The sequence below is a fragment of the Mytilus edulis genome, chromosome 4 (genome assembly GCF_963676685.1).
Source record: "Mytilus edulis chromosome 4, xbMytEdul2.2, whole genome shotgun sequence".
In the NCBI taxonomy this organism is placed as follows: domain Eukaryota; kingdom Metazoa; phylum Mollusca; class Bivalvia; order Mytilida; family Mytilidae; genus Mytilus; species Mytilus edulis.
The window spans coordinates 37910479-37935749 of NC_092347.1; the positions used below are offsets into that span (position 1 = coordinate 37910479).

The 25271-nt window shown below is 31.1% G+C and overlaps 1 protein-coding gene across 1 annotated transcript in view; it reads left to right on the plus strand.

Annotated features, from left to right (window-relative positions):
• LOC139519642 (TP53-binding protein 1-like) overlaps positions 1 to 25271 on the plus strand; it is a 44129-nt gene that overhangs the window by 2205 nt on the left and 16653 nt on the right. The window contains exons 2-21 of the mRNA XM_071311844.1: positions 5613 to 5770; positions 6263 to 6335; positions 6989 to 7070; positions 7530 to 7618; positions 8547 to 8598; positions 9065 to 9204; positions 9585 to 9669; positions 10083 to 10144; positions 11240 to 11313; positions 12135 to 12239; positions 12879 to 12960; positions 13466 to 13564; positions 14092 to 14383; positions 14804 to 14889; positions 19116 to 19233; positions 20069 to 20939; positions 21730 to 22311; positions 22836 to 22958; positions 24209 to 24437; positions 25001 to 25255. Of these exons, the coding sequence (XP_071167945.1) occupies positions 5645 to 5770; positions 6263 to 6335; positions 6989 to 7070; positions 7530 to 7618; positions 8547 to 8598; positions 9065 to 9204; positions 9585 to 9669; positions 10083 to 10144; positions 11240 to 11313; positions 12135 to 12239; positions 12879 to 12960; positions 13466 to 13564; positions 14092 to 14383; positions 14804 to 14889; positions 19116 to 19233; positions 20069 to 20939; positions 21730 to 22311; positions 22836 to 22958; positions 24209 to 24437; positions 25001 to 25255 (3625 nt within the window). The 5' untranslated portion in view covers positions 5613 to 5644. The remainder of the gene's footprint in view (positions 1 to 5612; positions 5771 to 6262; positions 6336 to 6988; positions 7071 to 7529; positions 7619 to 8546; positions 8599 to 9064; positions 9205 to 9584; positions 9670 to 10082; positions 10145 to 11239; positions 11314 to 12134; positions 12240 to 12878; positions 12961 to 13465; positions 13565 to 14091; positions 14384 to 14803; positions 14890 to 19115; positions 19234 to 20068; positions 20940 to 21729; positions 22312 to 22835; positions 22959 to 24208; positions 24438 to 25000; positions 25256 to 25271) is intronic.

The following is a 25271-nucleotide window of genomic DNA, read 5'->3' on the forward strand; positions in this document are numbered from 1 at the left end:
AAAAAAATATATACATACAAATAAGAAGATGTGGTATAATTGTCAATGAGACAATCTTTCTCCAGAGACCAAATATTGTATAGACATGATAGAAGCTGGGAATAACCCATTGGTGGCCCTCGGCTGTTGTCTGCTCTATGGTCTGGTTGTTGTCTCTTTGACACATTCCCCATTTGGGCAAAGTTAAAATAAATGGTTCCTTGCATATATAGCAATATTTATCAACTATGATGATAATTTGATTGGATAAATTGATTTCAAATGATGTGGCTTTATGTGTAGAATATTCCTGCAAAACATCTTCGGAAAATCTCAAGTATTAAAAAAATTATGTTAAAAAAAGATGCCAAAATTGTCAGGAGTGCAACACTTTTTTGTGACATTTTGAAAAAATACCTTTTTTTCAAGACAGCAAATTGTTTAATGGAGTGATATGCCTTAAATTCTTATTTGTTTTAAAACTGTTATATCTTAGTAATCATTTTAGCTCAAAATGAAGCTTTTCTATTGAACCGTTTTGATACAGATGTGTTTAAAAAAAAAGGTGTGCCATGTCAGGAGTGCAACACAAAAATTAGTATTACTGAGAAATGGAATGAATTTTGCTCAAATGACTCACACCTAAACATAAACAAAAGTCAATACTGTAAAACAAATGTTAAAATATAGAAAAATAAAGGTTTGGCAGGTAGGTGAAACTTACATAAATGAAGAGATAAATGAAAAATGAAGAGATTGAAGCCCGATTTATATAATTCCAAGGCCCTCAGTCGGCTCCAGAAACGACGAAGCAGTGCATCTATTTTGGGTGGGCAAATATCCACTTTTTGATATGGGACGAGCTCTGACGTCCCACGGCCCCAGCTTGTCTGGCAAAACAGCCGTCGGACGTCAGAGTAATCTCGGACTATACTTGTGGTAACATATTTTATTTTTGTATTCAATTATATCATTTAAAGGACAATGTACTATTCTTTTTTCACAAAGACCAACAAACAACCCCTCATTTGGAGTGTTGTTCCCAACCTGTTAAAGGTCCATCTTTGTGCATGTTGTGCATAATTCAAAATTGGAAATTTCAACAAGCATCTAATATTCTTACACAAGAAAATAAACCCTGGTCTGCTAGCTACATGTTCATCTTTTCTACCGATTTGATAACTAGAATCATGCAAACAGACTTAAGAAAAAGGCATGTAAGTTCATCATACAAATATTGACACTTTTTCTAGACAATCCAGATCGTGCAAAATACTTCGCTAAAAATTGTAACCTTTAAAATTGTTGTCGCACACTAAAAACCCCTATGGGAACTTTCAAAAGTTGGAGGGTATGTAACAAGTCTTACTATTTTTATGCCCCATTTATGGGCATTATGTTTTCTGGTCTGTCCATCCGTCCTGCTTCAGGTTGAAGTTTATGGTCGAGGTAGTTTTTGATGAAGTTGAAATCCAATCAACTTGAAACTTAGTACACATGTGTTCCTTATTATATGATCTTTCTAATTTTACTGCCAAATTAAAGATTTTACCTAATTTTCACAGTCCACTAAACATAGAAAATGATTGTACAGATGGAAAATCCATGACACATTCTTGTTTGAAGAAAAAAAAATACGTCATAACGATAATGGAACAAAGCTTTTATGGTAATTCAAGTAACCTTTTATTCACCTTCTTCCACCTCAGAGCTATCAGCTCTTTGATTTTAAGGAAATTTTGCCGTTTTTGGTTAATATCTTGAATATTATTATAGATAGAGATAAACTGTAAACAGCAATAATGTACAGCAAAGTAAGACCTAAAAATAAGTCAACATGACCTAAATGGTCAATTGACCCCTTAAGGAGTTATTGCCCTTTATAGTTAATTTTTAACAATTTTCAGAAAATTTGTAAATTTTAACTAACTTTTTCCACTGTAACTACTTGGCCAAGTTTATTATAGATAGAGATAATTGTAAGCAGCAAGAATGTTCAGTAAAGTAAGATCTACAAACACATCACCATCACCAAAAGACAATTTTGTCATGAATCCATCAATGTCCTTTGTTTAATGTTCACCTAGACCAAGGCGAGCAGCTCTAGTTACATTGAGCAGGAACTTATTTGTACTGTTCCCAGCATTGAGTAGATTCACAATATTACTTCCATGATTCACTGTAACTATATTTATCGGTAAATTTCATTAAATTCTTTGACAAAAAAAAAAACAACACCTTTCTCTGACATGGATTTCCCTTTACGAGCTTAAAAATTGCCATAGAGTAATTTCATGGATGATTCATATTGACCATTTTGTATATGTCCGTGTTCAAAGCTATACGTACATGAAGGACAAATTATTTTGTTGAATGAAATCAAATTCTAAAGGGTGCCGTAGGAGGACCACTTGAGTGTTGAGCAAGAATTTCTTGGCATGTAACAGATCGAAATCTCTGGGTTATGATATTTCATGTATATTTTGAACACAGGGAGGATTTATTTACCCGGCATCTTTTGCAAAAATAAACATAAAAAAAATTCTTCCATGAGACATCGGACTTTATGTTTTGAATTGTAGTTCCACTTTCCATATTCGGTGTTTATTCTGAGTCAAGTGCCTGTGCGGAGACTCCAAGTAGACAACATGCATGTGTATAACGGCATATTACCCTTTTCTTATAAAATGATTAACGATTGTTGCCTGTCCGGTACATAAAAAGATCGGTTAGAAAGCAAGGTTTTAATTTTACTTAGATGGGAAAGCTTATTTCAAGGTTGAAAATGGAGAGTGCAAAAAAGGGGGGTTAGGGTGTTCCACTGGGAATATTTTAATTTCATAAACGCTACATTTGAAAGGTTTATATATATTTTTTTATTTAATCTTTAACTACTAATGGATGTTGAAGGAGTACGTCCATCAGAGTTTTGAGCAAGGATTTCTTGGCGTATGTTGGTCCAAGAAATGTGAACACACAAACCTGACCCACATTGAATTTCTGCTGACTAATGTCCTCACTGAGTGAAAGATACCCACATTTTATTGACATAAAAGAAACTTTCAATGTTAAATATATAAGGATTATTACTTTAAAAAAATATTTGAGATTTTTTAGGTTTGTTTGTTCTGGTTTTTAGTGAAACCTTCGTCAATACATGAATAAAGAACGTTTTAAAAGCTTCTAAATGCACAAAAAATGTAAACAGTGGTGTTAAATTTTCATATATCTGCATGTTATATCATTCCTTATCATTGAAATTGTATTGAAACTGTTTATTCGAGCCTATTTGGGTACATGTATATTGGGGTAAAAAGTCATTTGTGATCGTAAGCGGCTGACATGAATTGAACAAGTTTCAATGCAAAAAGTGATTTAAAATTAAAATTATATTTATAAAATAAAGTATTATTGGTGTTATAATAACCTGAAAATGCATAAAATAATATTGTTATTCAATAATAATATGTTGAAACTCTTTATTTAGGTATATTGGGGTAAAAAAGTCATGCCGCAAAAAGAGCTATTTTTTAATGATTTTCTAATGTTAGAAAATAGCTCTTTTTGTCCACTTTGGCTTGCCATAAGCCTGGGCTCCTGACTACTCAGACGGGCGGCTAGATATTGGGCCGGGATACCAGGCTTATCATTCACTAGCTATATATAGAGATGTAAAAGCCCAAAATATGCATTATGTTTTCAGCATGAGAAAATCTTTTTTTTTACGGTTTTTCATCACTGCTAACATGGCCAAAGGTGTTGTCAAAATAATTATGACGTCTTAACATTTGAACTGTATAGCTAGTTTTTTCCAAGTCTTGTATTTTCTACTGTGAGACAAGCCATTTATACCAGGAAATACGAATGACCGAATAACACCGTTATTATCTGAATAACACTTGTAATGACTGAATAACATTATTTTTAATATTAGCACATATTGGTGACTTTTAGACATTGATTATTAAATAATATTATATAAAAAGTGTATTTGATAACTTAAAAATTATTAACAGCAAGCAGGTAAATTCATAATAAAAGATCGTTTTAAATATAACGTGACGGTACCCAAATTGCACCTATTTTGACAGTTTTTTCACCTACGTTTTTTATGATCAAGTAAAATATGTCCATACTGTGTTTATTTTGTAGCCCTATCCTTCTTCATTGTATAGGTACACTAATTTGATTTTTAATCCATACTGAGTCCATAAAAAAATGGGTTTGAATCAACCTCCAAACTATCCAGGATTCTGTAATGAGGAGTACCCAAATTGCATCCATGCTTAAATTCACATCGTCAAAAGTCTAATAACCGAGCTTTTGTTTAATTTCTTCAAATATTTTGAACAATTGGATATTAGTCCATGCTTACTCTTCATATTTTACAAAATGGATGCTTATAATATATTGTTTTTGCTAATTTTAAAAAGATGACGTTTTGATGACGTCGTACAGTGACGTTTTCGAACATTTTGCTTTTTCAGTAAACAGTCCATCTGTTGATAAATACTGTGAACGTTTTGTGTATATCTAAATATGTTTACCTATGTTGAAAGACGTGCATAGTATCAAATCAAAAAAATACAAATTGTTTAGTCTCTGGGAAATGTTACAAGATTTCCGTTGCTATTTTTTCTAAATAGGTGCAATTTGGGTACCCTTACGTTAGTGTCAATAAGTGTGTACATCCAACATGGCGACCATGTCACATGGTATATAGGGGTTATCCTTGGTTGCCATGTTGCATGTAAAAACTTATTGACACTATATTTATAACAATCTTTATGAACTTACCTGCTCTTTATATATATCCTTTTTAAGTTATAAAAACCTTTATTACAAAAAAATGTATATACTATTATTGAATAATCAATTGTTTAAAAGTCACTAGTATGTGCTAATATTAAAATTTCAAGTGAAGTTCAGTCCTTACAAGTGTTATTCGGTCATTCGAGGTACTGATTTATACCTGGTATCAAACTAGACCAGTGACAAAGCCTTGTTTATTTCAGTATCAACAGATCAATGAAATATGAAACTTTATTTATTAAAAATTTAGCAATGTTAAGCACAACTTCATATTGTTTGACAATGTATATATGTTACAAACAATGTAAAGTTCCTATTGTCATTGGGAATAACACTGAACTTTCTTCCTCTTACATTGAACAGAGCTCTCATTACATTTGCTTGAGTTAGTAAAGATTTAAAACATCATGTATTACAGTGTGTTCCTTGGACCTTATGGTGGTACCAAACACCTTGCCTAAAAATAATTTGGCTTGTTTAATTTTCATAAAATTTTGACAAAATATTTACTTTGACTCTTTGACAAAAATATTAAAATTTCAAAAACTTGGAACCATACTATATCGTAAAAAAGTCATTGGATATATAGCAATTTCACAAACATTAATTTTTGATTATTGATAAACTTTATATTTTCACAACAATAGAACATGATTAAAACGTTCAGCTGATTAAAAAAAGAATTGCTACATGTATATCAAACTTGAACTCTTTTTGAAATACAGGACATAACACTGTGAACAAGTGTACAATGTATGCATGCACAATGTAATTACGCATTATATAGTATGCAAGTTAAATATATCTAAACTTTTTTTCAGATATGTTGAAGTCATGTTAGAGTTAGATTGTAATGGAAGATTCAGATTCAAATGGTAAAGGATCTCCTTCAGATCCTGTTAAATTTATAATTATGGATTCACAGTATGAGTCAGAAGATCCAGATATAATGCATCTTCCAGCCCTACAGCAATCAAAAGTAATTTTAAGTTCCAAATTACTAGTCTGACGGTACCTTTATTTGTGTCATTTCAAAAACTATTGTTATGCATCTAGTAAAATTAAATAAGTAAATTTTATTACACATTGTGATGTATATCATTTATATAGTATGATGACTAGGTCATAGTATGAAAACAAAGTAATTGTAATCAATTGGAAAAATCAATAACAGGAACTTTGAACTTAATCATGTTAACAGTAGGATTCATATACCAAAAAAATGTACAATTGAATAAAAAGACCAGGTAAAGTCACAATTTGTGTGATTCATTAAAATATGCAAGTATCTGGTACATTATTTACATGTTCAGTTAGATATTTGCACACACTTGCCATGAATAATCACACATAACATTTTAAAATTATAACATGTATGTATCAGTTTAGAAAACAATTTGGTATTTGTAATGACTTTTTAGTTTGTTGTATAATGTTTTAACAATGTTATGGTATATAATAATTTTTATAGGTACAGTCACAGAGAGGGAAAGACAGTCAGTCCAAGATATTAGAGAACCTAACAAAAACAACTATAGAACAGAGTAAGCTATACACCACAAATCCCATTGATACAGGTTTTACCACCCATATCTGCTGAAGTTAATATAAACCTTTATTATTTGTTTTAGAAATGTTGAAAACATAGGCTTATTTAATGTATGAGTAGTATGTTTGTATAAAAGAATAACACTTTTAAGTCTCATTAAAAAAACAAAAACAGAATGTAAACACCAGTATTCTGTATGATGAGGTAGGCAAGGGTGGCAGGGATGCAAAATTTTTGCCCTGCCTGAGCTGTATTGTATATCACCAACATGTTTTTGTTGGTTTAACTTTATTTGGGTCAAAAGACAAGTGTAAGCAATTGTCATTAATACTGTTTGTATGCATGTCATCCATAAATATTGTAAATTTCTGTGATAATCACTTTGCAAGTTAGAAATTAATATTTAAAAAATAGCTAACTTCTATACATGTACATTGTACCATCATTGTTACTTTGTTTTTTAAAGTGTATTTGAGGTTCATTCAACCATATTCTTTTAATTAGTAAAAATGTTTATCCTACTGCATAATCATTATATCTGCAGGTCATGTGTAAATACCTGAAAGGATTTTGCATTATCATGCCTCTTTTCAAATTGAGATGATTTCATCATTTTTTTGGGGTAAAGCTGTTGTCTTTATATTACAGAAAGTGTCAATGTTTTAGTATCTGATAGTGAATATGACAGCCATGGAAAATCTTCAAAAAGGAGATCAGCAAACTCTTCAAGGTGATTATCTAAGTCAGTGTTACATGTTATTCAAAGTTCAAGTACAGTTGGCAGAAAGCTCAAAAATAAACTTTTTTACATATGCAAGAAATTTAAAAAAAAGCAGTTAATATTTGATATAACTGTGTAATACATCCTATTATATTGAATAATTAATGTCCCTTTGAACTGTATAGTTGAATAATTGAATGTAACTTGACAGGAACACATGTTTTTTTGTTTCATGTGCATACACATAGAATACTTTGAAATAGTTTCACAAGTACCAAATTTCGATGAATAAGAGGGGGAAAAAAATGTGGATACTTAATCTCTGTTTTAAAAAAATATTCTACATATTGCTATAGGAAATCTGTATTTTTTTTGTTTGAAACGTAAATCTTGGTTCCATTTACTTATGAAATTTCTTGAAATGCACCCCACACAAATGACACTAATACATTTTTTTATTGTTATTAGTGACTCTATTATAATGATTGTTGAATCTGAAGACCAAAGTGTGGCGGAATCAGAAGATCAAATGGAAGTTACAGTGATAGAAAGAAAAGGTATAATTACACTCAAACTCTTAAAGTTGGGGTTATATTGCATTCACCTTTGAAAATAGGTTAAGGTTGCTCGGGCCTATTTGAAGTTTCTATCAGAAGTGCCGTATTTCTTGTTATTTTATTCTTTATAGAAAGTTAATCAAATTGGTTGAAAAAAAATAGGGGGTCACGGACCATTTAAGCTCAAAACTTTACTTTTAAACAGGTATGTAAAAGGGACCATTTTCAATGAAATGATAGGGAAAATAGAGGTATTGACATATTATCTGAATGTCAAAAAAACGTTCCATGACACTTGGTCCAAAACCGTAATATAGCTTCAAAGAATGAGCCAATAAAAAACATAGGTCACGGATAAGGGAAAAAAATTATTTTGCCTTCAAATCCAAATTTTGGAGGGAAAATGGGTGAAATGTCATTTTGACCCTTTAACAAATATGGATAATAACGAAAATATTCTATTAGTCACATAACTACAATGATTTAACATTTTAAATCAATCAAAATATTTAAAACAATTATATCGAATTTACGACAAATACTTTTGTAATTCATGCGTGAAATTATTAAAAATGTCCTAGATTACAGATTACTGTCGGTTACTGGGAAAAAATGTAATCAATTACAATCCATTACGAAAACAGATTACGATTACCCCATCCCTGCTCATTATTCACTGTACAAAAAAGTATTTGACCACCAGTCATAGTTGAGATATTTCAGTGCCTTCCCAGGGGCAGGAAGCCATTTATGTTTTATTGAACAAAACTTAGTAGATTAAAGAAAAAGAGAATATTAAAATATCCAAGTAAAAATTAACCTTGTAAGAGTTATTGAATAGAAGGATTTAGTTCTTAGTTGTTTTATTTTAGATTTTGTAAGTTGTGTCTGAAGTTTGTTATTGTCTAAAATTTTCATTTTCTTTCAGCTGAATCTAGTAAAGGAGTTGAAAGAGAAGAAAAGTCAGATAGTGGTTCCAGGTAAAATTAGTTAAAAGCATAAACAAATATATGCCAGTCCAAATGAAATTATGGCATTTATTCTCTGTTTTGTGCTGTTACAATCATTGACACCATATTATTTCACACCATAATGGTTTTACTGTTCTATGAGCAGATGGAGTACTCAAACATGTTTACGATAAGTGGCTTTTATCTGTGTTCTTTAAAGAAAAATGTTTGCTAAAATATAGAAAAATTCATTTGAAAATAATTTGTCACTGGTATTCTTATGGCATCAGGGTTAAGTGGTTTATAAAAAGGATGTGGTAAATTAGAATTGTTTCAATGATAATAGCATGGGTACATATTGATGTATATGTATCCCATTCATGATTGTTGATAGTGCAGATGACATTGCAAATGAAGTACTATTTTGTTGGCTTGAATACAGTATCTTGATTTTGTATATAATATAACTTTTGATCTATTGAACTTATTTTTATAGCATTACATCAAGCAGTAAACAAGACTTGGGAAAGTATGCAACTGCTGAGATGTCCCACTCACAAGGAGCAAAACTTAGAGGTCACGTGTTTCCTAAAAGTATTGATCCTTCAGAGGTGGATTTATTTCCTGATGATGAAGGTATTACTTAGGTTCGCTTGCATAGAGAGTCTATACAAATTTTTTTAAGCACTTTAATTACCATTCTAGTGTTATGCCCCTTTACAAATGGAAAAATTGCTGAATTTGTTCGTTTCTATTATCTAACTTAAGTTTGTCTTAACTTAATATAATGAAATGTATGTATAATGCTTATTACCACTTAACTCAGTTTAAGTTCAAATTTTGGCAGCTTCACATTTACAATTTTTGAGTTATGTCCCTTTATAACGTTATATGCTAGCTGGACACATTCCTCATTTATTTTTAAATGGATTTCTTTTAAATGTGATTTTATTTTGTTTCAAATGATGCAGATGATTTATACCTGAGTGGTAAGTTATTGAAAATTCTATTTTTAGTTATAACAGCCACACCTGCTGAACACATTGGAAGTCTACACTTGTCACAGCCTATGCTAGTCCCAGAAACTGTAGACGATGAAATGTAAGTATTCAACAAAAAACTTACATGTTGATATTTTATGTTTAGTGTCAAAAATTCCACTCCAGTTTTCTCAATTTTTTGTTTGGTCTGCAAAAATTAATTTTAATTATACCAGAATTCAAAAGTAGATTTCAACAAATTTGAATTATCTTTTCAGATATTTGTATTTTAAATACGTCAAGACTGACAGATATGACTCTCCAGATCCTTAGTATAAATCAAATAAGCAACAGCTTCTTAAAAATAAAACTGTAGCTTATGTAGTTTTAAACCACACTCTCCTAGGCTTTGTGTTGAATACTATACTTTGATCTATAATGGTTTACTTTTACATATTGTGACTTGGATGGAGAGTTGTCTCATTGGCACTCATACCACATCTTTTTATATCTATGTTGATTTGTATTTTTCAGATTTGCTGTATCACCATCACAAGACAATTTTCCTCATATTATACCTGACTCACCAACTAATGGTATATATCCAATTTGATTTTTATTTATCCAGTTCACCTTAATTGGAAGGTTAAAGAGTGTATTATTGAAAGAAATGAAACCTTTCTACAAGAATCTGTACCTGTTCATTGGGGTATTTAAATTTTTGCAACATTAATTGTTCCAATGAATTAATACAATAGCTTAACCCTTTCGCCGATGAGTCCCGGTTTACCGGGATTCACGCTTCAGACAGCTGACGATGAGTCCCGTTTTACCGGGATCGGAATACCTCTTTTATGTTTCCCGCTTAAAACAGTGCAAACATGAGTTATCTTTCTTTGATGAATACCCGGATGAAAGTGTAAACATGACGCTTCCGTTTGTTGAAAACCGTGTCAAAATCAGAGGAAATTTACGGAATTTACGAGAATTTGAAATGAGGGAACATTTTTTTTGAAAGAATATGGAAGAATTGAAGCCAAACTAGTATACTTTTTTGACAAAAAATGTCGTTTTAAGTACAAAACACTTGCAATGGACATCGTTCAGTGTGAGGAATTTGTACAGCCTCATAAAAATTTTCAAAATTTTGCCGTTTTGGGTTAAAAAATTACGATTTGGGGTCAAAGAGCAGAATTTTGAGAATTTCACCGAGAAAATGCCAAAAATTTGAAAATTTGAATATTTTAAGAAGAAAAAATTATTAAAACATGAATAAAACTGTGAACATGGTGTTAGTGAATGAAATAAATACACAAATAACTACAAACAAGTTTTTATTGACATTTATTATGAAGATCTCCCACTTGAGTAATAGTAGCCAGGGAAGCCATCGTCTCAGAGTAGCTTCTGTCTGGGCAGCAATCGGTGAAATAAAAATAATAAACTGTGAGTGATGAAAATACATGTACCAATACCTAAAAATAATCCAAAATAGTTTATGTGTAAATGTTCCAGTATTTTATATGCAACTGATTGTTTGGTTGTTTCCCACAACAAAACATTTATGAATTAACTTTTTTATGTTTGCTAGTTTTATATTCATTCATTCATTGTATTGTTTTGTTATATTTTTTACAGTAAAACAATTGACTTTAAAAATACACTATATATAACCATGATAAATATTGTAGTATATAATGAAGCTGAAGAAGAATATGACCCTACAGCAGAACAAACATTGTCAGATCAAAATGTGGATTTTAATGTGAGTCAATGGCATTATGTTAAACTGTCTAATAAATTTATTGTACATTTATTTTATTGGAAAAATTTGCATCAGTTATACTCAAATTGAATTAGTTTTGTTTACTGTCAGATCAAAACATTGATTTTAAAGTACATGTAAGTCAATGATGTTATGTTCATTTGTCTAGTAAAGTTATTTTAAATTTTAAGGAGAAATTCTGATACAATAATACATTTTATATGTAGAAAGTATGAAGAAAAGAAGGTTTCATATCATTGAGACACCAAACCCATGACAAATAACTAAACAACATCAAAAGGTCCTCAACAAAAAGACCAGCGTCTCCTTATTTGTCTGTGATATACATGTATATAAAGATCACAAGCCATTTTGTATAAGGCATTGAAATATAGTAGAAATATTTTCATAATATCATTAATATTAATATTAGAGATATAAACATACACATCTTTTATTTGTAAATGCTTTTATAAGAGTACTGTAAATTCAGAAATTACTGTGAGGATTTTATTCATGTGAATAGTGCAACTTGGTTAGTATTGCAATAATTAGAACACACATTCTGATATCTGATATATGCATCTGTATGCAGAATTCCTTAAATCACAAAAATTAATCTCATGTTATTGTCCATTTTTGGTAAATTGCAATAATAAATGCACGCAATTGTTTCTGAATTCTGAAAATTGAAATTTCAAATTTTGTTTATAATCTTAGCATTATAAATGGAAATGAAAAGAAAATTTAAATATTTTCAACAATTTATTGAATTGTCAAATGAATTTTATCCAGATGCATTGCTTTTTATGTAACTTTAGGGAACAGTTGTCAGAAATATGTCTCAGAAGTCTAACAAAAGTAGGTCTGCAACACAGGAATCATTCCATCTTCACTTCAGCTGTACTGAGTATTCTCCAAAACAGGTACTTGTTTATCTTTAAACTTTATCATATTTGTATATTTGAAGTTTCCAGTAACATGGAGTTTTGTAGCTATTTTTTTTCTCCAACATAAAATATAAATTGGCTGTTTTTAAACATTGAATACACTATGTCAGTAGACATTTGCTTGAGTTTTTATTTAGTCCCTAAATTTCAAAGCTGTTTTGAATCTTTTGATCAAAAGAAATAAAAGTAAAAACATTCAGTGGGATAGCTTCTATTCTGTTATTACCTTTGTCCACCAAAAAATACCTAAACGCTTTATCCTAAGATATGTGTAATGAGAATGTACTGCATTAAAGTTTATTATACTTCTATATCAAAACTACTTTGCTTTTAAAGTTCATGCATGTCTCTTTTGTGTCCAATGAAAAATAGAACTAAAACCCTGCATGACCTTTATAGTTTGAATAATTCTCAGCATGGCGTGTAATAATGATCACTTGTTCCTCCACATGGTTTCCCTCCTAGTTTCATTTCAACTTTTTCATAAAGTTTTGAACCTTTTAATATAACTGATTCATTAAAACATACACTCTTGTTATTATTGATTGCATAATAAAGCTTATCAATCTGGGGTTCACCAGCGCATACGTTCATGGACATGCTTATTCTTTTCAGACAGAAGAAGAAGAAGCTTCAGTCCAGGTGTTAGAAAAGTCTGAAGATGTTATTGTTATAAGTCAAGATGGAGAACAAGAGGGTACAGTTGGAGTATAATTTTCTGTAAAATTTAATTTATAAAGCTTAAAACATCGTTTGCAAACTGTTTAATTACGCACCAGACGTAAGCAAGGAGGACATAAAGTGTTACCCTTGACTGTCTTTCTGGTCATGGGTCCATCTTTCTGTTCTTCCCATTTTAGTTTCCACACTCTATCTTAAGTTTGCCAAATGCAAACTTTATGAAACTCATGCACAATGCAAAGAACTACAAGATGCACACAGAGTTCAAATTTTAGTTGTGAGTCATTTACCGCACTGGGCTTATGCCCATTGTGGCAAGGCTTCTGACAATGGATCAAGTAGATAAACATAGACTGTTAGTAGATAATTATATTGTTTAGCATAATACTACAAAAGCATCAAATATTCATTTGGATCACACTATCATATTGGTAATTTTTATAAGAAACTAAAATAATTTATGTATGTTTATTTTTGCTTTGATTGTAAAATATTTAATATCTTTTATGTATTTGGAACAGACCAAGGATTATCACAAGAATTTATGTTGCATTTATCCCAGTCCCAGTCAACTCAAAGGGGAAGTAAATCTACAGATTATAAATCAGAGTGTAGTGAAGGTACAGTTTATCATATAAGAACAATTGAACAATTATTGTTATAGATCACTATAGTCCAATATTGAAAAAATACTCAACACTGATCTATTTTATAGTTATTCACTTTCATTCTTTATCCTCTTGAAGACATTTACAAATGCAGATTTACTCTTTATAGAAAAAGAAATACTATGCTCTAGCTTGAATTTATTTTTAAATATTTAATAAATTAAATTTCATAAAACGTTGAAAGATTTTGCTGCACAGACTTTAAGGCTGATCATGACATCATGCATATGAGAAGTTATAAATTGAAGTTATTACAATACATTGCACTACCACTCTTCAAATTTGGATAAATCACATCAAAACAACGTTCTTGAGAAAATATTATTTTATTTTAAAAATTTTGTATTAATCAAATATGTTTTCATTAAAAAAAAATCAAAATGGTGGGACACTTCTTAGTTATGACATGTTTTAGTCAATGACAAAAATTGTAACATAAAAATTGCATTAGAATTTTGAATATGTATCATGTATTTCAGGTTTTCATATTAAACTACCAAGAGAAGATGACCCTCTGCTGTCATCAGAAAATCAGTTTGACAAAGATGTAGTCCAGGTTGAAAAGAAACAAATATCTCAGTCAAAACAAATGTCATCTCAAGGTCAGCATGACCAGGAAGAAGACATGGTTACTCAAACACCCCAGGAGTTTCCAAGGCAACAGAAGTCTGCAGAATATGTAGAGAAATTTAAAAGTCGAAGGGAAGAAAATAGTTCTAGTCAAATTACAGATAAACCTTCAAGTCAAAGAATTGAAAGCAGTCCACCAAGGTATACAAATCAACACTTATAATACTATTTAAATCAGACCAAGCTATTAAAGGTTATAAAAGGGTAAGGAAACTGCAGTCCCAAATGTTTAAGCTTTGTTATTTTATGTGCGGTTGAGATTCAGCTTTGTTCAACTATATTGTTTTGGAAACAAATCTGTGATATTATTTTTTAACAGATTTGCTCTAGTTCTTACATTTTCGAAATACTCTTGCCAATAGTCATATTTAGTGTGAACTTTTCAAGTATACTTTTGTCAAATATTTTCAAACTCTTGTTATTTCTATTAAATTTTGTATAATACTATATTTAAAAAAAAATCATTAATGAAAATGTTATAAATTGAATTTCTAGACCAAAAAATCTGTTTATGAACAAATAAAAGCTCTAATGTCAAAATATGTTTCAATTTTATAAAAGGACACCTTTGAAGCAGCCTCCATCTTTGTCTATAGAAATGATCACAACAGAATCACAAGTTTCTGAACATTCATTCAAACTCAACAGTAAGTACAATCTAAGCATAGAATTAATTGAGGATGTCAATTGTTACTCATATGATTGGAATAAAGATCAGTGTAGAATAAACCTTCATATTCTGGATTTTTTATACGACCGCAAAAATTGAAAATTTTGTGGTCGTATATTGGTATCACATTGGCGTCGTCATTGTTGTCGTCCGAATACTTTTAGTTTTCACACTCTAACTTTAGTAAAAGTGAATGGAAATCTATGAAATTTTTCAAACAAGGTTTATGACCACAAAAGGAAGGTTGGGATTGATTTTGGGAGTTTTGGTCCCAACATTTTAGGAATTAGGGGCCAAAAAGGGCCCAAATAAGCATTTTCTTGGTTTTTCGCACTATAACTTTAGTATAAGTAAATAGAAATCAATGAAATTTAAACACAAGGTTTATGACCACAAAAGGAAGGTTGGGATTGATTTTGGGAGTTGAGGTCTGAACAGTTTAGGAATAAGGGGCCTAAAAGGGGTCCAAATAAGCATTTTGTTTGGTTTTCGCACCATAACTTTAGTATAAGTAAATAGAAATCTATGAAATTTAAACACAAGAAAAATGACCATAAAAGGAAGGTTGGGATTGATTTTGGGAGTTTTGGTCCCAACAGTTTAGGAATAAGGGGCCCAAAGGGTCCAAAATTAAACTTTGTTTGATTTCATCAAAAAATGAATAATTGGGGTTCTTTAAAATGCTGAATCTAACTGTGTATGTAGATTCTTAATTTTTGGTCCCGTTTTCAAATTGGTCTACATTAAGGTCCAAAGGTCCAAAATTTAACTTAGTTCATTGAATCCTTGGGGTTCATTGATATGCTGAATCTAAAAATGAACTTAGATTTTTGATTATTGGCCCAGTTTCCAAGTTGGTCCAAATCGGGGTCCAAAATTAAACTTTGTTTGATTTTATCAAAAATTGATTAAATGGGGTTCTTTGATATGCCAAATCTAACTGAGTATGTAGATTCTTAATTTTTGGTCCCGTTTTCAAATTGGTCTACATTAAAGTCCAAAGGGTCCAAAATTAAACTAAGTTTGTTTTTAACAAAAATTGAATTCTTGGGCTTCTTTGATATGCTGAATCTAATCATGTACTTAGATTTTTGATTATAGGCCCAGTTTTCAAGTTGGTCCAAATCAGGATCCAAAATTATTATATTAAGTATTGTGCAATAGCGAGAAATTTTAAATTGCACAGTATTCAGCAATAGCAAAAAATCTTCAATTGCACAGTATTGTGCAATAGCAAGAAATTTTCAATTGCACAGTATTGCACAATAGCAAGAAATCTTCAATTGCACAGTATTGTGCAATAGCAAGTATTTTCAATTGCACAGTATTGCGCAATAGCAAGAAATTTTCAATTGAGGTTATCTTTCTTTGTCCAGAATAGTAGTTGAATCAACTTAAATCATTGTTTTATACAATATACAATGTATACCGTATATTCCCGAATTTAAAGCGCATCGTTTTATAAGCCGCACGGCCGTTTTTAGGGGGGAAGATTGTTTTTGTCCTTACATAAAACGCACCTGAATATTAAGCGCACCCTGAAGAAAACGTACATTTATTCTACTGACCTTATAGTGTCATGAATATTTCCTCCTTTTGCAACTCACACCGTAATTTGTTTCATTTCTATTTTCAGATTGGTGAGAAAGTTGAGAGTATTTTTTAATATATTTATTTGTGTCATATTAAAATAAAAAATCTTAATAAAATAATTATACTTTTCTCATTGTTTTAATTATGCCAGTTTCGTTTGTTGTTTTTTGTCAAGAATGGCCATGTGTTGACAGCTTGGGTGTCCATTGAACCTTGTTGTTTTGATTAAAATTAGTATGGTATTGATTGCTTCTTTATTGTTTGAATTGGCATTATGGATTTTAATTAATCTTAAAAATGTATGCATGAAAGGTCACCCAAGCCATAAAACTGCCATTGTTTACCTTGATTATGACCTACTTACCTGTACCCAAGTGTGAAAACTGTTCACCGATAAGTCAGAAAAAAATTAATTAAATCAATCTTAAGAATTTTATTGTTGTCTATAAAATAAAAGTTGAAGTTCTGGAAGTAACAAACATTTTTCAATTTTAATTTGGATAAATACCACATACAAAACCATTTACTTTTTACAAGTCATTGTCTATTTTTAAATGAAAGTGATATGAGCCATGAAAAGGGGAATTCAAAAAAGATGGCAATAAATAAATGTCTTAACAGATTAAATTATAAAAATTAGTATTTTTTTTTTTTTATTTAAACATCCAATAATATTTCGTAAAGATATTTCATTTTGAAACACAATAAAACGACAAACAGTTACTCCTCAATATTATATCCTGTATGGTACCTCTTTTCAAACACGATTATCTCTCTTTGTTTATGAAACACTTTCAAGTGTCGATTTAAGCACATGCATCGTCATTAAAAGAAACTTGGAATATTGTCAAGACACACAATGACTTTCTTTATTATTTCATTAGAAAATTTTATATTAAAACACATTAAATCAACTAACAACTACGTATTTATGATAAATACACAATTAATATCCTGTATGGACACAGTTATCTTTCTTTGTTTATGAAATGCACACTAACACATGGTTATCAACTTCCTGTAAACCAACAATGATTGAATGAAATAAAAAACAAACGATAAAGTAAATATATTTATTTATTCATAACAAAATATGCCACATTAACAATTTATCAAGTCACTGCAAGCACTTGACAATCTGACTGTCTCCAGAAAAAAATCCAGATATTTTTTTTTCACGGTCGTCCTGAAAACAGAAAATAATACATACATAACACGCACCTGAGTATAACACGCAGGGACAAAGACAGAGAAAAAAACCTGCGGCTTATTTAACGATTTTTACGGTACTCACTTTTACTACCAACTGATAAATTAAAACAATCTTTACCATTCAGTGATAACAAGCACTTTTTTTTACATTTTAATATTTTATGATGTATTTAAATGAGTATAGTTATTGTTGCAAACTCCATTAGAAATTTGAATTGAGATCAGTTTTGGAATAAGGGAAAGGGGGATGTGAAAAAAATATGGGGGGGGGGTCAATTTTTCTCATTTCAGATTTCATAAATAAAAAGAAAATTTCTTCAAACATTTTTTGAGAGGATTAATATTCAACAGCATAGTGAATTGCTCAAAGGCAAAACAAAAATTTTAAGTTCAATAGACCACATTCATTTTGTGTCAGAAACCTATGCTGTGTCAACTATTTAATCACAATCCAAATTTAGAGCTGAATCCAGCTTGAATGTTGTGTCCATACTAACTTGCCCCAACTGTTCAGGGTTCAACCTCTGCGGTCTAATAAAGCTGCGCCCTGCGGAGCATCTGGTTTAATATGAAAGAATTACTGCATGTACTGTGGTAAATTAAAAAAAGAAGATATTTCAAGTTTAAAATTAAAAAATAAATAGTTAAAAAAAAGGTAGAAATTTACTTCAGTATGAAAACATGTCACCGTCTCCGTCTCTACAAAGAAAAACATTAAATATAAAAAAGAAGATGTGGTATGATTGCCAATGAGACAACTATACACAAAAGACCAAAATGACACAGACATTAAAACAACTATAGGTCACCGTACGGCCTTCAACAATGAGCAAAGCCCATTCCGCATAGTCAGCTATAATAGGCCCCGATAGGACAATGTAAAACAATTCAAACAAGAAAACTAACGGCCTTATTTCTGTAAAAAAATGAACGAAAAACAAATATTTAACACATAAACAAACAACAACCACTGAATTACAGGCTCCTGACTTGGGACAGGCACATACATAAATAATGTGGTGGGGTTAAACATGTTATAAAACCCCATTCTTTACAATCTGTTCTTCAATGTCTTTAAAGAAATTCATCATTGATTCCAAATATACCTTTCCTAGATATAAGATATACAGACATATCTATTACACCTCTCAGATGCAATCATATATAGTCAACCAAATTGTTTCTGCAAAAATTAGCCACTAAAAAATAACACAAGTATGAATCATTACATATACGAAAATAAAATATAAAATATATGATGAAAATAAAATCAAAGTAATAAGTCAGACAGAAGTTGACTAGAAATGGCTAAACACAAAATAGAAATATCCATGAAAAAAAAGCATGAAAACTCCTGCATAAGAAACCTTGGTATTGATCAATCTTATTTATTTGCAGGACCAGACGTACATGTTGGCAGTGAACAGTCTCCTCAAGAAGATACCAGAACAGATGTATTTAGAAAAATAAAATCATCAGACAAATCTACTTCTAGATACCAAATTCATGATGACAGGTAAAAACTTTTGGTCTTTACCCTGATAATAAAGTATTATCAATTTTATAGTCACCACATTTTTTTAAATATGATAGAAAATCAAGGACATAATATACATGTATTAGTAAATTTGGACTTGTTTGTTAAAAGAATTGCATAGGAACCTATCAATGGTTATGAAATGTATACATATAGAGAGTACCTTAAACAATCAATAACTAAAAGATTAAACCAGGTGCTTTAAATGCATTGTGTTAATTAAAATACTACACAGAAACGACAATTTAGTCGAAACATCTCTCATAATTAGCAGAAAAACTTGAAAACTAATACTTGAGATTTAAAATCTTGTTTAAAAAAATGTAGTTATGTCAGGAGTTCTTGAAAAGTTCTTTTTACAGCTCAGCTTACAGGATTGGTAATTAAATACATAAAAGTCACATAAAAAAGGAGACTGCACAGCAGACCACCAATAGGCAACAAATCGTGAAAAAAGCAAACTACTGAGAACAACATACAATCTAGATATCCAAATGAAATCAAAAGACAATTGATATATGTATGAAATATGTAGAATTTCATTCTTTGATATTACTCAATACCTGTATTTTTATCTCTATCAGTTGTCTCAGTTTCAGTACTTTCTTTTCTATATCCAACAGATATTACCTATTTCTAAGCACCGTATGACTTTTGTCTCTTTTCAAATAAGTTAAAAATTTAACCATTTGTAATAGTTTAGAAAATCTATGTCTTCTATATAACAGTACTAGTTATGCATTAAGGATTGAAATTCATTGATTTAATTTATGATATATTGGGTAGTACTTGGATTTAATGTATTGAATTTCAGTGATGAAGAAGTATCCTTTAAGACAGCTGAAGGGAAAGAAGAAAAAGGAAAAGACAAGAATCTAGATGAAGAGAAAGAAGATACTCCTCCAAAATTGAAAATGATTCGTACAATATCAAGTGAAGTCACTTCCACAGGATATCAAGGCAGCATTGAAAGTTTACAATCATCAGCTCATCCAGGAGACACTACAGTGCAGCCTGGAGACACTACTGCTCAGCCTGGAGACACTACTGCTCAGCCTGGAGATACTGATGATCATACAAGAGACACTTCTGTCCAGGTAGGAGACACTATTGTTCAGCATGCAGAAAATATATCAACATATTCAGTCGACACTAATCTTCATCCAGCAGGAGATGCTTCAAGTCATCCAAATGATTCCATGCAAGACGTAGACAAAACTCAATCATATGATACTGAAAAGTATTTAAAAATTGAAGAAAATACTAAGGATAATTCTGAAATTTTGACAACTGAAAAAGATGTATTTGCACACAATGAGTCTACTGTTGACAAAGATAAGATTGCTGATGTTGATAATAAAAATTTGCAAAATGAAGATGTCTCCAGAAAGAGTTTCCAAGTTTCATCACAAAAGACACCATCTCAGAACTCTAGCAGACAAGAAGGACAATTGAAAAATATAAAAAAGAATTCCAAAACTGTTACAGTGAAAACAGCCAAAAGTTTTAAAGAAATAAATCCAAATGTTAGAAATAATGGCAGTGGAAGAGAGACATGCAACAAAGAACCTGAAATTTCATTGACTGGAGCACAACATGATCCATATGAATTCCATGGTAGTCAGTCCCAAATCACAGAAGATATTGAGATGAAAAAGCCTGATGAGAGCAAAGTAAATCCAGTGGTAAATTCATGAAATAAGTCATAAATTGCAGTGTAAATTATTTTGAGGTTTTTATAAATGCAAAAACTGCGACTGGTTTAGAATCACAATAGTATAAAATTGCATTCTGACATTTTATGTATATGTCTGTATTTAAATTTTCCTGAAATCGAAATTATTAATCTTTCATTATTTTTCACTTTTCAAAACTTGCATTGATAGATGCACACAATAATTTTAAGATTTACAGTACCTTACACAAAAAAGCCTTCAAAACATGCATAGTAAAAGAAACTCATGTAGAAACTGTTGTAGACGAGTGCCAATGAGACAACTCTCCATCCAAGTCACAATTTGTAAAATTAAAGGTCAAATTACAGTCTTCAACATGGAGCCTTGGCTCACAACCAACAGCAAGCCATAAAGGACCCCAGAAATGACTTATTAACTGACTATTCAAACAGGAAAACCAATGGTCTAATCTATGTAAAAATAGAGAAAACACTTAATAAACTGACTTATGAACCACATAAACAAATTATAGATAGCCACTGAACATCAGGTTCCTGACTTCTGACAGGTGCATAGAAATGCAGGGGGTTTAAACATTTTTTGTAGGACTATTTGTGATCATGAATACACACTCAAGTACTAAATGACACTCAGGGACTATGAACAAAAATATTTTTAAGATAAGTATAAAAGAATTACGTTGTATCAGTAATGAATCAGACAGTGAAATTAAAATTGTATCTGCAAGTAGTAACATTTTTTACACACAACAAAATGGAGTAATCAATTTATTTTCTAGGAATACTATAGAACCAGAAAGATTCCAACACAGCCTGGTGAAACTCCACCTTCATCGAGAAAAAGGAAAAGGAAAGTCTATAAAAAGACCGGTCTGAAAACAAAACCTGCAAGAAAGGCTTCAACAGAACATCATGTCTGTTTCAGCAGTCCTGTAACTGAAAGTCTGACCACTCCACCATCACAATCAATAAGTGCCAAAAACCTGTCCTCTTTATCAGAAAAATCAGAATCTTCTAAATATAGAGCAGATTTAGGAAGTATTCCCACCAGGACTGGCCAACAAATTTCGTCAATATATTCACCTCCTCGGGACAGGATTGAAGAAGATTTTCAGAATCCTAATATACCTGTAACTTTGTTAAAAGAACCTATAGTAGCAGAACAACAACAGCAGACACCAACAACATCCACAGAAATGGGACCTCCAACATCAGTTCCCTTGTCTGCAAGGAGTCCCACCTCATTGACAGTAGTATCTGCACTTTCAACTGTCACAACACCATCGACAACAGCTGGTATGCTGACTAGAACAGAAACTCTTGTGTTGCCAGAAAGTGGCTCCCAATTAGAACCTGGTCAGGTAAGATGTCTCGTTTTTTGTTAATGACTAAGGTACTTTACTATTGGCATAGAGGCTGCAAGTTTGAAGATGACTGCCATGTTTACTAAATAACAATACATATAAGTATATATGTCATGTGATCGCCAATGAGAAAACTATCCACCTGTCCAAATGAAGTGGATTTAAGCAACTAAATTATACTGGCCTTCAACAATACAAAAAATTTATACTATACTGTATATAATTTATGAAATATGATAAAGAAAAACAAAAATGACAACCGGCAACCAACAACTACCATTGAATTTCAGGCTCCTGACTTGTTATTAGCACATGTAAAGTCAGTTAGATCCAGAACAGTGTTACTACAAAGAATAAATTAAAATTATGGACATTATCCAAACTTTAACATGTTTATAACAAATGCAAGATATAAATTTAATTGCAAGGTAATTGAGTCTAATATCCATGTAGATATAACCTTTTGAATTTCTTTTAACATAAAACATAAATGTAAATAATGTTCTGTTTATTTGTTTCAGGATATACAAGATGACATTAGAATCAAAACCGTAACAACTACACTAGTAACCTACAAGATTGTGGAAACAGTGGAGAAAATCAAATTTAAAAATGGAACTGTCAAAGTTTTATCACAGCACACAGTATGTATTGTCAATGAATATGGACAATATGTTCAATATTTATAGATTATCTATTGTCATCTCAACGAGACTGATTTTCTAACTAGAGCCAGGACGGCGAAAGTGAGGAAAGCAATAGGTTTGACATCACTATTTTACCTATGACAACATTGTTAATTTCTTTGACAACAGCACATGCACCCTTAGTTTCTAGCAATAATCTTTCATATCATTCTACTGTGCTGACAAAGAAAATTATCAGTCAGTAAGATCAAAGAAAAATTTCATAAATAGCGACAAAATAAAGTACAGCAACTTCTAAATAATTTATATAATGCATTGTTTCTTTGGTGTTTAATTGTGAAAAACAATGCTGTCTATTATTGGCATCAGACATATATACAAAATTGTGTGAAATTGTAACTCTTTAAAATTTATGAAAAAGCATGTTAAATACCAGTTGACATTGAATGTTATTTGTTAGCATTAATTCAACCAGAACCTGTTTATATTGCATATATTCCAAAGACATTAAACAGAGAAAACAATTTTAGATTTATTTGTATATTGCTTTTTAATTCCGACTGCAGTGAGGGCTTTTTCATCTGTTATGCTAAATAATGTGAACAAGTATGAAAATAATGTTTACAGGGGCGGATGCAGGAATTTTCGAAAGGGGGGGTGCAGGGGGGGTGCAAAACATATGTCCCGATACAAATGCATTGATCGGCAAAAATAAAGGGGGGGTGCGCCCCCCCGGAACCCCCCCCTGGATCCGCCACTGGTTTATAGAGGGTGGTAAAGGTTTATTTTCGTGCAACGTGATCACCGTTTTTTATTTCACGTTCAACATGTTTTTACTTTTTTATTTGACGTTCAGTCGTGCAAGACGGGTGCCTCGTTCACGTGTTCTGCTTATTTAATTTTACGTGCATCGTGATTTTCAAAGTCTTATTTTGCATGCTCTGTATTTTTCAAATAAAATTCAAACACTTGGCAGGGATCGTCAAGAAATACTTTTTTAAAAGCCGTAAACCAATTATATCATAATCATATCAAGTAAAACAAAGAGTTAATATATAAAAGAAGACAGTGACTCAGTCACAAAAGGTTCACATAAAAGTATTTATTTTCGTGCAACGTTCATTATAGAAATAATTTCACGTTCATAGTGAAATTATGTCTTATTTCACGTTTTTTTCGTGCAAGCAACCCCCCTTTGCCACCCTCTTTATATATATTGATTGTTTGTCATTATCATTTGTGTACAGGAAAAAATTCCTATAAAAACACTTCAAAAGAAAACAGAAACAACTGAAGAATACATCATGTCACCTATGTCTCCATCAAAGACTAATAGTACTGTGACCTCTGGTGACCTTGGAGATATCAGTTCATCACTTTCAAGGTCAGGAAGTAGTGGTCCTAATTCATTAGATGTCAACAGACTTGGATCATGTGGATCAGAAGTTGTGGTATCCCAGTCATTGGAATCTGCAGGTATCGTTCAAATATTAAATAGAATTTTGGTGATGAGAAAATGAAATTTGTTTTAAACACGATTGAATTATATATGAAACAAAAATGACTGAATTTACAGTATTTAAAACTGTTTTGATCAGAATTTCTATTCCTTAGAATGTTTTTAATTTCTTTGTTTCTCTATTGTTTGGTATAATTTTCTTCAAAGCTGGTTTTATGTCTTTTCATGGTTTTTACACTTAATGCATTCTTGATTCTGAATATCTTTTTTCATGCCTTAGCCTTTTTGGGCCTAATTTCATTTTTATTTTTATAAATTAACTGTTAGTGACTTACACTTATTTACAAAAAGTAGGAACAAATAAATGTCAGTCTTATATGACATTCTGAAGTAATTCTTTGTAAGTTGTTCGTTTTATTCAATTTAGACAGAAAGCAATGGATTTTTAAATAAGAGTCTAAAAACATTAAAGTAATATGCTATTTTCAGAATTAGAAAGGCTATTCATTTAAATTCAAAATGCAGCTTAAAAGAAAGACAAAGATTAGTTTTCATACTTTTTATTGCCTTTTATTTTCAGTCTCAAGGAATGTATTATTGTTGAGGGAACCAGTTACAGCAAGCCCTAGAGACATTCACCACGTATCAGGATCAGAGACTTATTCCCCCTTGGAGGTGTCCAGTATACACAGGGATGTTGATCGTAGATTAAGCTCAGAAAATCTGTTTACAAGTCCTGACACTTCTAAAGGAGAAGAGGAAGTCAAGAAAATTGAGACCGGTAGCCTTTCTGATGCTATAACTTGTGCACAGAGGAAAATTGTAACTGAACCAGGTTGATTATACCAGAA